We start from the raw sequence: 12,532 nt of genomic DNA on the forward strand, positions 1-12,532 counted from the left end.
TTCTGGTGATTTGTTTATTCCTCATAAACACTTGTTTCTACAGTACAATTCAGAGAATAAACAGAGGCACACGGCTATAATTTCCACCACAATCTGCTGCTGAGGAGACATTCAGTGTGAGGATAAGGGATTGGGGTGGGGCAGGGTGGGGCAGGTTTGGATCACAGGGTAACTGGAGGCCTCTGTGACGAACTGTGCAGGGATCCTATCAGCTAAGATCTGATCCCCAGGCCTGATGGCCAAGGCGCATGGTGGAGGAGTTACAGTGACCCAGATCAAAGAGCCAAATGCTTGTTTCACCATAGTTTTAGGATGGGTCCAATTCTACCTAAACTACTGGTCCACTGGGAAGGAGCTGAGTCAGCCCTAAAGATTCAGTTCAGTCCATGATAGAGCCTGAAATGGCCCCAAGGGGTCTGCCCTTTGCCCTGGAGTAAGTAAGAAATACAACTTTTAAGATAACTGTTTATATCGGTTTCTTTCTTGACTATCCCATAAAGGGATCCTGTCCCATATCTAATGAGAGGCACAAATGGGGAGTATCTGCTAGAACTCAGGTAAGGAAGAGGACTCATAAAGTCAGGGAAAGGGAAATAGCACTTTACCTAGTCCTTCACAGGGGGAATAAGCAGACACAAACACCCATCCGGTCAAAGTGCAGCCTGGAGCGGTGATGCCCATCAGCAGTGAACGAGGGGGTAACATACAGAAAAGCTCTAGCCTTGACTTTCACAGGATGGCTGTACTATCTAAACCATCCCTATCTTTTTATTTCCCCAGAGTAGCACAAAGCACTGGCCCTAATTTGGGGCTAGAATCATCTGCCCCAGATATAAACAGAATGAAGAGATTCTGCATCACTTGGCAGAAAAGGAAGTAGAAGGCATTGGCAGGTTTGCACTGGGTAACCCAGGGTATTATAACAGGACAGAGAACACCAATAAGTGAGACAAGGGAAGGAGAGAACTGGTAACCACCGCTGCAGGGCCTGGGGCCAGAGTCCTCAGAACTTCTCTGTGGTCACATCCCTGACTGGCAGGTGACAGAGCACAACACGAGGCTTCTGCTCCAAGGTCCTCTCACCTCCTCTCACATCGGGTTCATTTGTTCACCTCGAGTGAGTAACGGGCATCCGCTTTACCCAACACTTCTCAGCTGGTGCACGACGCCCCGTCAGGCGGTAAGATTCCTGGCCGACTTGGAGGCACTCTGGGCCCGCTGAACGATCGCAGAACACTTCTCACGCCGCAGCAGCTTGTTGTTCTCAAACAGGCCTTCGTTGCGGGGTATTCCGTGGGACCCATCGGGGAAAGTCAGCAGGCCTTTGAGGGGTACAGAGGAGATATGGGAGAGACAAGGGCATTAATGACTCAGAAAGACCTGCTCGACAGGAAGAGAAAACCTCGCAGCCCTTCTCAGGAGGACTCGTGAGTTCGGTGACTAGGCAGGCACTGGGGCACCATCCCTGCAGATTGCTGGACATCCACTGAAGGGTTAAGCTAACAAGGTGTACTTCCACCCACACTACGCTCACCTAAGTCTCTCATCCTCTTGGGCTGCGACTTACCAAAACCATCTACTCTGCCATTTTTAAATTCCCCCTCAAAGGTCATGTTGTCATGTCGAATGAACACTCCGACGCCATTAAACTTGCCCTGGGCAAACTCCCCCTCATACCTGGAGAAACACAAGATATTAGCCTTTAGGGGGGTAGTGCGCTGTCGAGGTTGACTGAGTCAAGCAGCTACCGACACATGTTATCTATTAATGCCAAGGAGCAAAGCTGATCCCACTTACCTTATCTCAGAGTTCCACCCACCCCACTCCCAATCAGCACAGAAAGGTCGGAGGGCATGTACGATGTGAGGTCCTAATCTCAAGGAAATAACAGAACAGCAGTGGAGTAGAAGGTCACTCATTTCTTGCTACTTCAAATTTTAGATCTATTTATAAAATAACCAATAAAAAAACTAATGCTTAATCCTTGCCTGTTTTCAGAGGGCCTGGGAAAATCACTGGTTTGACCAGATATTTATCACGATCATTTTTAGATCAGAGTCTCCCTAGTTTCAGGCTGAGAAAAGAATGACCCAGTACTTACCTTGAGCCATCTGAGAAGGTCAGTACCCCGAAGCCATTGAAAAGCCCATTCTCAAAATGACCCAGGTAGGTGCCACCATCTGCAAACATCAGTTGACCGAAACCATGTCTGCGGCCTGAGCCAAGAGAAGGACAAGTTTCAGGCTGGGACGGGGCAGCTTCAGGGTCCTCTCTCGCTGTCTAACAACCCTTGCCTTCCATCACCCCACCACAGACGAAAGAAGAGAAGCAGCGACATTGTCAGGGCGGAGAACTGATACCCAGAGTAACAGCCTGGCTCCTGCCACCTTCCCACCTTAAGTCACAACCATCACATTTGAAGCAGGTCTCTCTAAGTATGAAAGACAAGACAGCACTTTAAAATAGCACACAGTGCCTTTATCATGTGCCAGGCACTCTCCTAAGCACTTTATATTTATCATCTTATTTAATCCTCACAGGAGCCTTATGAGGAAGGCACAGTACTATTATCATTCCCGTTTAACAGATGTGGAAACCAAGGCAAAAAGAAGCTAAGTAACTTACTCAAGATCCCAGAGCAATTAAGTGGTAGAGCAAGAAGGCAAACAGCAGGCAGCCTGACCTTAGAGCCCTCCACACTTAAATACATTGCCACTCTGAGAAGAATAAAAGCATACCTCTTAGCACCATGAAGCTACCATGCAAACCTACCGGCCCGACTGGGCCATTGGCTTGAGCTCTGTCACATCAGTAGGACTGAGCTAACCCAGTGAACGGACCAGAAAACAGAGCAAGATACAGGAGGAGCAGTAATGCTCTTCAAACAGAGGAGAGGCAGTTCTTTCGGGGGACGGATTCCCCAGCAGAGCCTCAGGAAGTCTCTCCTCTAAAGGTCATATTAAAGGGGACAGCAGGTGTTTGGGAGGCAGAAGGCAAGGCTGGAAACGTACAGAGGCAAGGTCCCCTCCCATCCGTACAGTTTCCCCTCTCAAGGCTCAAGAATTCTTCAGCTGCACACGCCTGGAAACAGCGCGAGGCGTTCTTCGCTGGCACAACTGCAGAGTGGAGTCTCCCTGGGGCAGTTCCTGGTTTGCTAGGACTGGACCCACGGGACTTTTAAGGAGCCAGACTGTTTCCAAATTGAACATCATTAAACTAATTCCTGTGTTGTCGCAGGCTCTGAGAAAACGTTACCGTTCCAAAGAATAGATACTTCCAAATGTAATGAACTGTCACAGGAAATTCAAGGCAATGGACGTCACTTGCTCTTGAGCGTCTGGCCTAGTTTCCTTAAGTTCTCAAGACTCATCAGAATCAAGTCATTGCCATAATTTCTGTACTTATGGACAATAAAATAATTCATTTTATTCTGTTGAGTACATTAGCATTTAGAAAAACAATTCCAAATAAAATCTCTAAAGGATAAAAGGGTTAAAACACAACTTAGAGGTAGAAAGATTTAACTTACTTCTGGAGGTTGGATTAACAATTGTATTTTTTAATTCCTTTATTTATAATCCTAGAATTAAATAAAGGAAAGGGACTATCAGATTAAATCTTGGAGTTAGACCTGAAGACAAATCAAGTTGGCTTATTTATCCTGAGGTATCTGTCCTTCAGCCAAATGAAGTGTTCATCACTGGATACCCCCCGGGGTCCTCTCACCCTCCTTCCACTCGCCACGATATTCCTCCCCACTGGAGTAGGTGAAGGAACCTTTTGTCAGGGTCATGGTGACAGCTTACAGAAGGATGGAAACTGCAGGACACAAGCAGAGGAGAACCAGTGTCATGGGATGGCTGGAGGAAAGGCCTGCAAAGCAACTTTGAAGATATATCCCAAAGGCTACCAGCTAAGTGAATGCTACCTGGAGTACATTTAACAAAACTACCCACCTCTCCAACCATCACCATCACCATCACCATCACCACCTCTGCCCAAGCAGTCTTATCCTCCTACTTGTCTTTAACGTTTTCGGCCAGTTCCAATTTTCTATGACCTGAGATGGAAATTTAGGATTAATCTACAAATACTCGCTTGACACCTACTATATACTTAGTCAAAGTGTAAAATACAGTCTTTTTTCTCAATGAGTTTATAATCTAGTTGCTAAGACTAACAGTCAAGTGCTAAACGGGACGGGCTTAAAACAAGCAGTGAAGAACGCAAAAGGCCATTCCAGCCTGAGAGGACAGGGGGAGCGAAAGCACAAAGAGCAACGTAAACATGAGACGTGCAGGAGGAAAAGCAGCAGCTGGGTCTTACTGGAGTTGAAGGTATATTTAGTGAGTAATAGAAAACACATGTGTGTAGGTACACTCAGTCTAAATCTTAAGCTTGAAAAGGACCTCTCAGATTTACTCCAAACTCCCTCTTACTACAGATGGAGAAACAGAAGCCCGCAGAGTTGAAAGTCAGTCAGTGGCCAAGCTGGAACTAGTGCCCAGGCCTCCCCGGACTCTGCTTGTTCTTTTCCCCCATGTACTATGCGCTCTACTTTTAGGGTCAGGCAAGCATAAGAAGACCTTTGACAGCTAAACAGAAGAGTTTACAGCTGATAAGGTGAGTAAAGAGAAAGCTTCATGGGGGCCAAGGGGGTTGAACAGGGATGTAATATGATGAAAGCAAAGTTTAAGGAAAAGGAAATTGCAGCAGGAAGCAGAATGGGTTGGAGCAGCAAACACCTAGAGCCAGAGAAGCTTGCAAGGCAGGAGATGTGATAATTCAGTGGATTGTGAAAACGAGCATAAATTATTCTCCCTCCATTCATGCCCTTGCACTTTGTCATGGCAGATCCTCCCATGAAGAGGCAGTTTATTTACTCCTCCACCCACTGGATCTGGATAGGTTATATAACTAATGGAATGTCAGCAAAGGTGATGCAGCAGAGGTTTGAAAAGCACTTGCATGTTGGGCTTGCCCTCTTTGGGGTGCACGTGGGGCTGCACGTGGAACTGTTCTGTGCCCATGGGAACAGGCCCGGGCTAGTCAGGTGGCCAGTGGCGGGCCACACGGAGCAGCTGTCCCAGCTCACTGTAGATGCCTTGGTGAGCTCAGGCACGGCCAGGAGAGCTGCCTTCTGAGCCCAGCCCCAAATTACTAGCTCACAGAAGCACAGACTAAAGAGATGGTTGTTGTTTCAGGCCACTGTGTTTTGGAGTGATGTATTATTACCCAGCAAAAGCTAACTGATACTCCCAGATATGAGATCATAACCCCTGCGCCAGAGGGATAACAGGGTAAAGGGAGCGGAAGGGATGACTATGAGACATATCACAGGAGAAAACAGTCACCACTATCGCTCAGTAATATTTGAAGATTGACTAGGTATGACTTCATATGAGTGGTGAAAGAATGTTTGTATTCAGGAATATACGACAAAAAGGGATTTAAGATACCCCAAACATCAAAATATAAATAGAGATAAACAGCATCATTTGATATATTTAAAAAATATGATTCCTATTTCCTTTTTTAAATCCCCTAGGTCTTTTTTACTCACTCTTGCATCTTTTCCTCATCAAAAATAATACAATGTTTTCTCAAGTGATTGTGACAATGCATAGTCCTAGGCCCACACTCAGATCTACTAAATCAGATTCTGTACAGTTAGCGCCTGGGAATCTGCAATGTTAACAAGCACATCATTAGATTCTTACACACTGGAAACTTGTGGATTCCTTCTCCAATAAATGGAAATGCTGTGTGTGAAGAGATCTCTGACCTATAAATCACCATTGAAAGGTCCCCTGTTATTAATAATTAACCTAGAATCTGACCCTCAGGCACCTGACTGAGTTCCAACAGCACAAGCGCACCTCTTACTCAAGAGCTCTGAGGCCAAACCTGGAGGACAATTTTTTTAAAATCCTCACAGGCCTGCTGCCAACAGCTAGCTTCCTTTTTAAATCCCTGCGGGCCTGGTGCCAACTGCCAGCTTCCTTTTCCTTCTAGTCCCAGAGAAGCCTAAATCTCACACAACGTTAAGTGTTGTATTGATGTTGATATCTCCATTATAGAAATCAAGATGGGATTCTAAAGAGTGGGTTAGACTGTATAAGAGAGATTTGGCATATTTTATACAAAAATGATGCTTTAAATGTTCAATTAAAACAAGACGTACGTTGTTTTCTCTGAATGGTGGTGGTGGACAGCGCCGAGTTGCGCATGCTCCAGGTCAGCCAACACGACTCTCTGTTAAGCAACTGAGCTAGCCCCACAGAGGCTGTTTGAAATGCCTTCATAACAGCAACTAACGTTTACTGACTACTTAGTGTGTGCCATAATTGTTTTTAAAATACATTATCTAATTTTATCTCACAACTTGATGAGGTGGGCATTATTATTATTTCCACTTTACAGATGAGAAAACTGAGGTGCAGAAAGGGTAGGTTAACTAAGGTTATCCAGCTAACATGTGCGGGTTAGAGTCAGAACCCTGGCAGATGGCTCTAGGGTACACATTCTTAAACACTCTCCTACCCGGTCCTGCCTCCTAGCATAATACGGTAGTGTTGTGGACCTTGGCAGCACCAAGACCTGGGTTCAGAGCCTGGCTCACTGTGTAGCCTTGGGCAACTTATTGAAGTGTCTCTAAACCTCAGTCTCCTTTTCCATAAAGTGGAGATAAAATACCTACTACACAGAGTTGGCATGTGGATTAAATGAAATAATGTACATGAAACTACCTAGAATACTGTCTAGCCCTGACCTTTAAATGTTGTTCTTTTCCTCTTCAAAGAAACACCTCAACTCACACACTTACTATAATGGACATTTCCCTAAAGTCTCAGTATAAAGATGCTACCCACATAATTTGAATAGCATTTTTTTTTTAAAAAGTAGTCATTTTGACTAATGAGGTAAATACGAAGCAGAAGAAATGCAAATTATAGTTGCCACCCATTTGTTCTTTATCAATACCCTATAGGATATTTTAATTTTGGCCTCCATCATAGTAATTTTTGATACAGATGCCGCATGCCCAGAAATGGTCGAATGCGAAATCAGCCTGGCCTGAGCAGAGCCCGGCCCGGTCACATCTAGGCCCTGGCTGTGTCTCAAAGCTCTAGTTTCATCCCAGCTGTGAGGAGAGATGAGCTCTGCAGCCATGAGGATATAACAAGTTCTGAGGCCCCTGTGTTTTCACCCAAACATGGAGGAACATTCAGTTCTAGCCCCGTAAGGCAGGCCAGCTTCGTGAAAGCGCTTCTAGAGATGTTTGGGAGGCAATCCCATAGGTCCATCAGGGACTTTCACGTGTCTAGTTACTCAGAAACTTCACGTCCAGGGTCCTTCACATAATAGAATGCAGTGTGAGGAAAGGATCATCTTCTTTTGTCTTAAAGCCCCTCAAAAACCTTTGAGGCTATTTTCTCAGAGAGGTGATGCCATCTCTGTTCCACCAATGTTCCACAAGGTCAGCATCCAATTTCAGGCGCATAGTCCGCTTATCGTCAGCCTACCATCAGACTGTGCAAATACAACATTAATGAGAGGAAGGGAAACCGTTTTCCATCAAAACTGCTGGGGAAAACTCTTTCCAATCTGGATAGGCATTGTGATAGCTAGAGGTCATCTTCAGCTCTTTCCAGAACAAATTAAGTCAGAGTACTAAAAGTCAGTTTATGGAACAAATCAGAACTATCTCATTCCTTCAAAACCAGTTAGAATCTGAAAGGCTGTATCTTCTACCAAATCTTATGACTAAACAAACATTCCAAAATATAAATACAAAATCCTTATTTATACAGAAGATAATGGCATGTCCTTTACATGTTAGGCAACTTGTCTTCACTAGGAACTTTGGAAGGAGTTACTGCAGTGCAATTTGCAGTCAGACTGACTACATGGGGGCTCAGGAGGAACAACCCCTTGTTCTACTTTTTCTCAAGGCCACATGAAACTCCCAACAGTGGCATCCCACTTTGTTTCAGAGGGACCAGTAGGTCATTGAAAGAAAGAGAACATCAACTCTCAATCTAACCCTGTCACCATCCTCTCCCACTTGTTTTCAAAAGTACATACTGTACTACAAATTTCCATTCCTTTTTTTATCTAGGGAGATATAGCAAGTTCCCTTCAATAGTTGCTTGTCGAAATAAAGACCATTCCCAAGAACACAGTCAAAAGTGCTTATTAAAGGGAATACATGTCGACTCCATGGGACTAAGGCCATGGTTAAACCCATTTGACTAGAAGCTTCTTCCTATATCCAAATTATTGATATTGTCACTGCTTGGGACACTGTCAGGATTTTCATTTTTGACCTCTGTAAATAGCCATGCTAAGTAATACTCAGCTGCACAGCCAATGACCCAGAAAAAAATTTCTCCAGTTACCATAGTCCCTGAGACAAATCTAGTTTTATATAGTCAGTGCTAATGAAGACTGAACACTCAATACTTTAATAAGAATGTAAATCAGTATTTCTATCAGTTATTAAAAAAATTTTTTTAAAGAGAATAGATGGCTTATGAGTTTAGACTTTAGCTATATACATGGAATCTAGTCACAAAGTCAAGATAATTGATGCTTCTTCTAAAAGGATACCTATCCTTTCTGCTCTCTTGTTGGATGGGGTGCAAAGAATCAATCCAAACATTTATCTAAAAGGAAATGACTATTTTGTCTGTGTAAACTAATACACTACCGGTCTGCACAACAGACCTTGCTATGTTTCTTTTCATCTGACCCAGACATTTCCAAATAGAAGTCAAAGACAGGAATAATTTTTGTTTACATTCTGTTTGTCTTTTTCAATTTTAGAAATCAAACTTGTTAAGAAAAAATGTTTATGCACTCATAGTAACCTGTGTCCAAATTCAGAGGATTAAAAAACAAAACAAAACCCAAACTAACATAAAGAGGAGTAAATTTTCAGTTTAGGAACATTGTTTGGAGGCAGCAACCCCAATTACCCACGTGTGCCTTCACCACTGTCCCCCTCCTACGCCACCCTCCCCAGAGTATGAGAGTCGTGTCAAAATTCCTTCAGTTATAAAGCAGTTAAGTCTTAGGTTTTTAGATTCTGAAAGAAAAGAAAATGAAGGCTTTGATGAACACAGATAAAAACTAGAACAAAAATTCAAACGTGCTTTTTAAAGTGTTTTAAGTGAGCTTGAAATAACTTTTTATTATAAGTGAAGTCTTTTTTTCTGGTAAGTCTCCCTTCCACTAGAAAAGTGAACAAATGTATGGCTACCAGTTAAAAGTCTTTTTTAGGAAGCCTATGGGATGGTTAGATTGAAGAACCTAAGAAGAAAATCCTGACACCAGTAAAGAAGGTAAAAAAAATAAAAATAAAAAGAGGACTTGGGGGTGATGGGGAATGCCAGAATACTATTCTATTTCATGATTAAGGAAAATGCCTGCTCCAGGTTCTAATAGAGCCCAATTACTCTTTTTGATACCAAAGCGGTTTGGACATTCTAGACTACAGGGATGCTACTGCCATCAACTAACTGAGGCACCCCATTCCCCCAAACCTGGATATGTGGGACGTCTCTCCATCGCAGTGACAGAGAGGCAGGCCCAGAGCAAACAAAGGTCTAGATGGCAAAAGGCAACACTTCCTCGTCGACCTCCCCTTTCCTTCAATCGCCCGTCCTTGCCTTCCACAACTCTTCCTGCCCTCTACTCCGGGTCCACTCGCCCGCCCGGGCCGGACTTTCTGCTCGCACAGGTCTGCCATCCCCACCCACCCTGCTCGCTAACCCGGGTGCCGCGGGCTCTCCCGGGTCTCAGCCTCGAGCAGTGGAGATGAGAGAGGCCCGAGTTTGGGACCCGAGGCCACCCTCCGGTCAGCGAGTCGGGCTTGGAGCTACGGTCCCCGGCCCCTGTTATCTGCGGCTGGGCTCCTCAGCCTATTCCTCACCGGCCACACCCTTCTGGCCCCCTCCCACCCGTACTGCCAAAGAACCTGGGCTCCGCCTTTCGGGATGACCGTCACGCCCTGGCGAGGAGTTCCAGGGGCCGAGACCTCAGATGCGCCGGGCTCGTCCAGGCCACCTGCCTCTCCACCACCTCCACCAGCCCCTGCCCCACTTAACGCCGCCATCCCCGGCAGCGGCACTGGGCACAATTCCCGCTGTCCATTGGCTGTTACCTAGGCAACCGGGAGCAACGCCACTTCCCATTGGCTCAGCCCGGGCTCGGCGCCATCTTTGTGCGGGGCTAAGTGTCTCAGAGAGCTCCTGGCCAAATGTCCTTTAGAGATGGGGCTGAGGCCCCGATCCCATCTTGGCAACCCTGATGGAGCACTCAGGCCTTGCCCAGCCCGCGGCTGCGTAGCCGAAACGTCAACCCCAAACAAAACAAAACCAAACCTGTGTCAGACGCAACAGTGAGGCAGTGACCACCAAGTGCAGATGCTCAGATCCTGCTCCGATCTCCATAGTTGTTAATGGCCCCCCTGCGGAGTTTAAGGACAGAACCTAAACACTTTGAGGGGTAGCTTTGTAAATTGTAAGGCGCTGGAGCGGGCACTTTAGTGTCAACTCGGAGCCAGCACTGTGATAGCAAAACAATTTAACATTCATTGTAGGGATGTATTGTCATGACACAGATCCCTGGATTTTAAAATGTGGCAAGATTGAGGCAAATCCTCTCAAATAACACGCACATCAGTCAGTTTATCCATATGTTTATTTACTGAACAGTGGGAATGCAGCATAACGCCAGGGTTCTGCCAGGCTAAAAAAGACATGATCACTGCCCTCATGGGACTTACGGCCTAAGTGTGGAGAAGCAAAAATTTAACGTACGTGGAAATATCCAAGACCATGTTTAATTATTAAGAGAAAGTAAACGCATGAAGAAACAAATTGCCTCTTTGAATTGGGATTTTTCCTCATCTGTAGGATAGAAAATTATAATGACGATAATGATACAGGCTGCCCAGGACTTGAGAATACAATGTCAAAATGCTCAGTACTGTGTCTGAGACATTGTAAGTGCTCAAAAACAAAACAAAACAAAACAAAACAAAACAAAAGGTAGTTTTAAATAGTTTTTAAAAGACTGGATTCTGTGTTCAAATCCCATCTCTGCCACCAACTGTGTGTGGCTTAAAGCAAGCTATTAAGCTTTCTAGCCTGTAAAATGAGATTGGGCCAGCAGACCTACAAGGTTCAACCTCGCTCAACACTCAATGTTAAACATGCTAAACTGGGTGGTAATGACTGTAGATATAATTACAGTAGTTGAGAGAATAGAGCATCAAGAAAATACATGTTATTAGGTTAGAGAATGTGTGTTAGAAAACATGAAGAAATAAGATTCATATATTATCAAATTATGGGGAGACCTGGAAAATTAGAAGGAAGATACGGTTTGCAAAACATAATTTCTTGAATAGGCAAATTCAGAGTCACAGAAATTAGAATAGAGGTCACCAGGATCTAGAGGAAGAGGGAGTTATTTGTTAACGGATACAGAGTTTTTGTTGGGATGATGAGAAAGTTTTGGGTAGATAGTGGTGATACATTCATAACATTGTGAATGTATTTAATGTTACTGAATTGTACACTTATGAATGTTTAAAATGATAAATACTATGTATATTTTACCACAATAAAAAAATGCAGTTTCCTGGTCAAAACAGTGACACAATGAAACTGGTGTTTTAATAAAATGAATATGACAGTAATACCCAGAGATGATCAGAGAGAAATTGGAAGCAGAAAAACACTGTAATAATGTAGCTAAGCCACTGTAATAAGGTAGCTAAGACATCCTACAATGTGGCATTAGTGCAGATGAAAAGAGGGTAAATACAAGAAACACTTTATAGAGGTATTTCATAAGAAGCAATACAGTGTTAAAAGCATGGAGCTAGTCTGCCTGAATTTGGATCCAGCTGTGCCACTTACCTGTTTCATGATTATAGGCAAGTTACTTTACTCAGTTTCTGACATTATAGGGACTGTAATGCTGGTTACATGACTCAGTCCACATAATGCACTTAAACTAATGCATTGACACTCTTTGCAATAAAGGGAAAGGCAAGTTCTAAGAGGTGGATACAGAAACAAATTCTGAGGGTCTTCCATAGAGAAAACTCAGAATTCAAGGGAGAACTTTAAATCCTGGAGCTTTCCTTGACAACAACTTGAAGCTCAGGAGCTAAATAAGATGAGTAATACAGGAGATCGTCTCCGTGGCTATGGCCCCCAGGACACAGAGGCAAGTATTACTTGATTATTTGACGTTTGCGTAGTAAAGGGAAACATGCCTTATAACTGAAAGGGGTAATTGAACCATCTGTATGCATCTTTGCTGAATGGTTTATTTGGTAAAATAAATGCTTAAGACATCCTCATACATATAATTAAACAATTCAGTTTTTCTAGTTACCTATGGCAATAATTTTATTTAAGAAAGATATGTCAAACAGACTTAAAGAGACTCTGGAGGCTTTGACTAGAAATAAATGATAAAGATTTATTCAAGGGTCTTAGAGTTTGCAAAC

At 43.9% G+C, this 12,532-nt stretch overlaps 1 protein-coding gene across 2 annotated transcripts; it reads right to left on the reverse strand.

Moving 5' to 3' along the window:
• Positions 1-5: 5 nt before the first annotated feature.
• MORN4 (MORN repeat containing 4) lies at positions 6-10,116 on the reverse strand. 2 transcript variants are annotated; one of them, XM_054581713.1, is made up of 6 exons: positions 9,983-10,108; positions 3,957-4,060; positions 3,727-3,819; positions 2,102-2,216; positions 1,568-1,677; positions 6-1,322 (listed from the first exon to the last, which is right to left on the reverse strand). In XM_054581713.1, exons 3-6 carry the CDS (start codon positions 3,791-3,793, stop codon positions 1,174-1,176), a joined length of 441 nt encoding a protein of 146 aa, XP_054437688.1. In that variant the 5' UTR covers positions 3,794-3,819; positions 3,957-4,060; positions 9,983-10,108; the 3' UTR covers positions 6-1,173. The 2 variants fall into 2 exon arrangements, with proteins under 2 accessions (XP_054437688.1, XP_054437689.1); XM_054581714.1 differs by lacking the exon at positions 3,957-4,060 and having other exon boundaries at positions 9,983-10,116.
• Between the last annotated feature and the right edge of the window lie 2,416 nt (positions 10,117-12,532).

This window comes from Pteronotus mesoamericanus, unplaced genomic scaffold, assembly GCF_021234165.1.
Source record: "Pteronotus mesoamericanus isolate MK-2021 breed Mesoamerican mustached bat unplaced genomic scaffold, CSHL_Meso_final contig_657, whole genome shotgun sequence".
NCBI lineage: Eukaryota > Metazoa > Chordata > Mammalia > Chiroptera > Mormoopidae > Pteronotus > Pteronotus mesoamericanus.

Excerpts from the sequence above, each read along its gene's own strand:
- MORN4 (XM_054581714.1), bottom strand. The coding sequence starts at position 3,793 with ATGACCCTGACAAAAGGTTCCTTCACCTACTCCAGTGGGGAGGAATAT. Across the intron at positions 1,678-2,101 it reads ACCTTCTCAGATGGCTCAAG|GTATGAGGGGGAGTTTGCCC; the intron begins GTAAGTACTGGG and ends GTGTTTCTCCAG. Across the intron at positions 1,323-1,567 it reads TGGCAGAGTAGATGGTTTTG|GCCTGCTGACTTTCCCCGAT; the intron begins GTAAGTCGCAGC and ends TACCCCTCAAAG.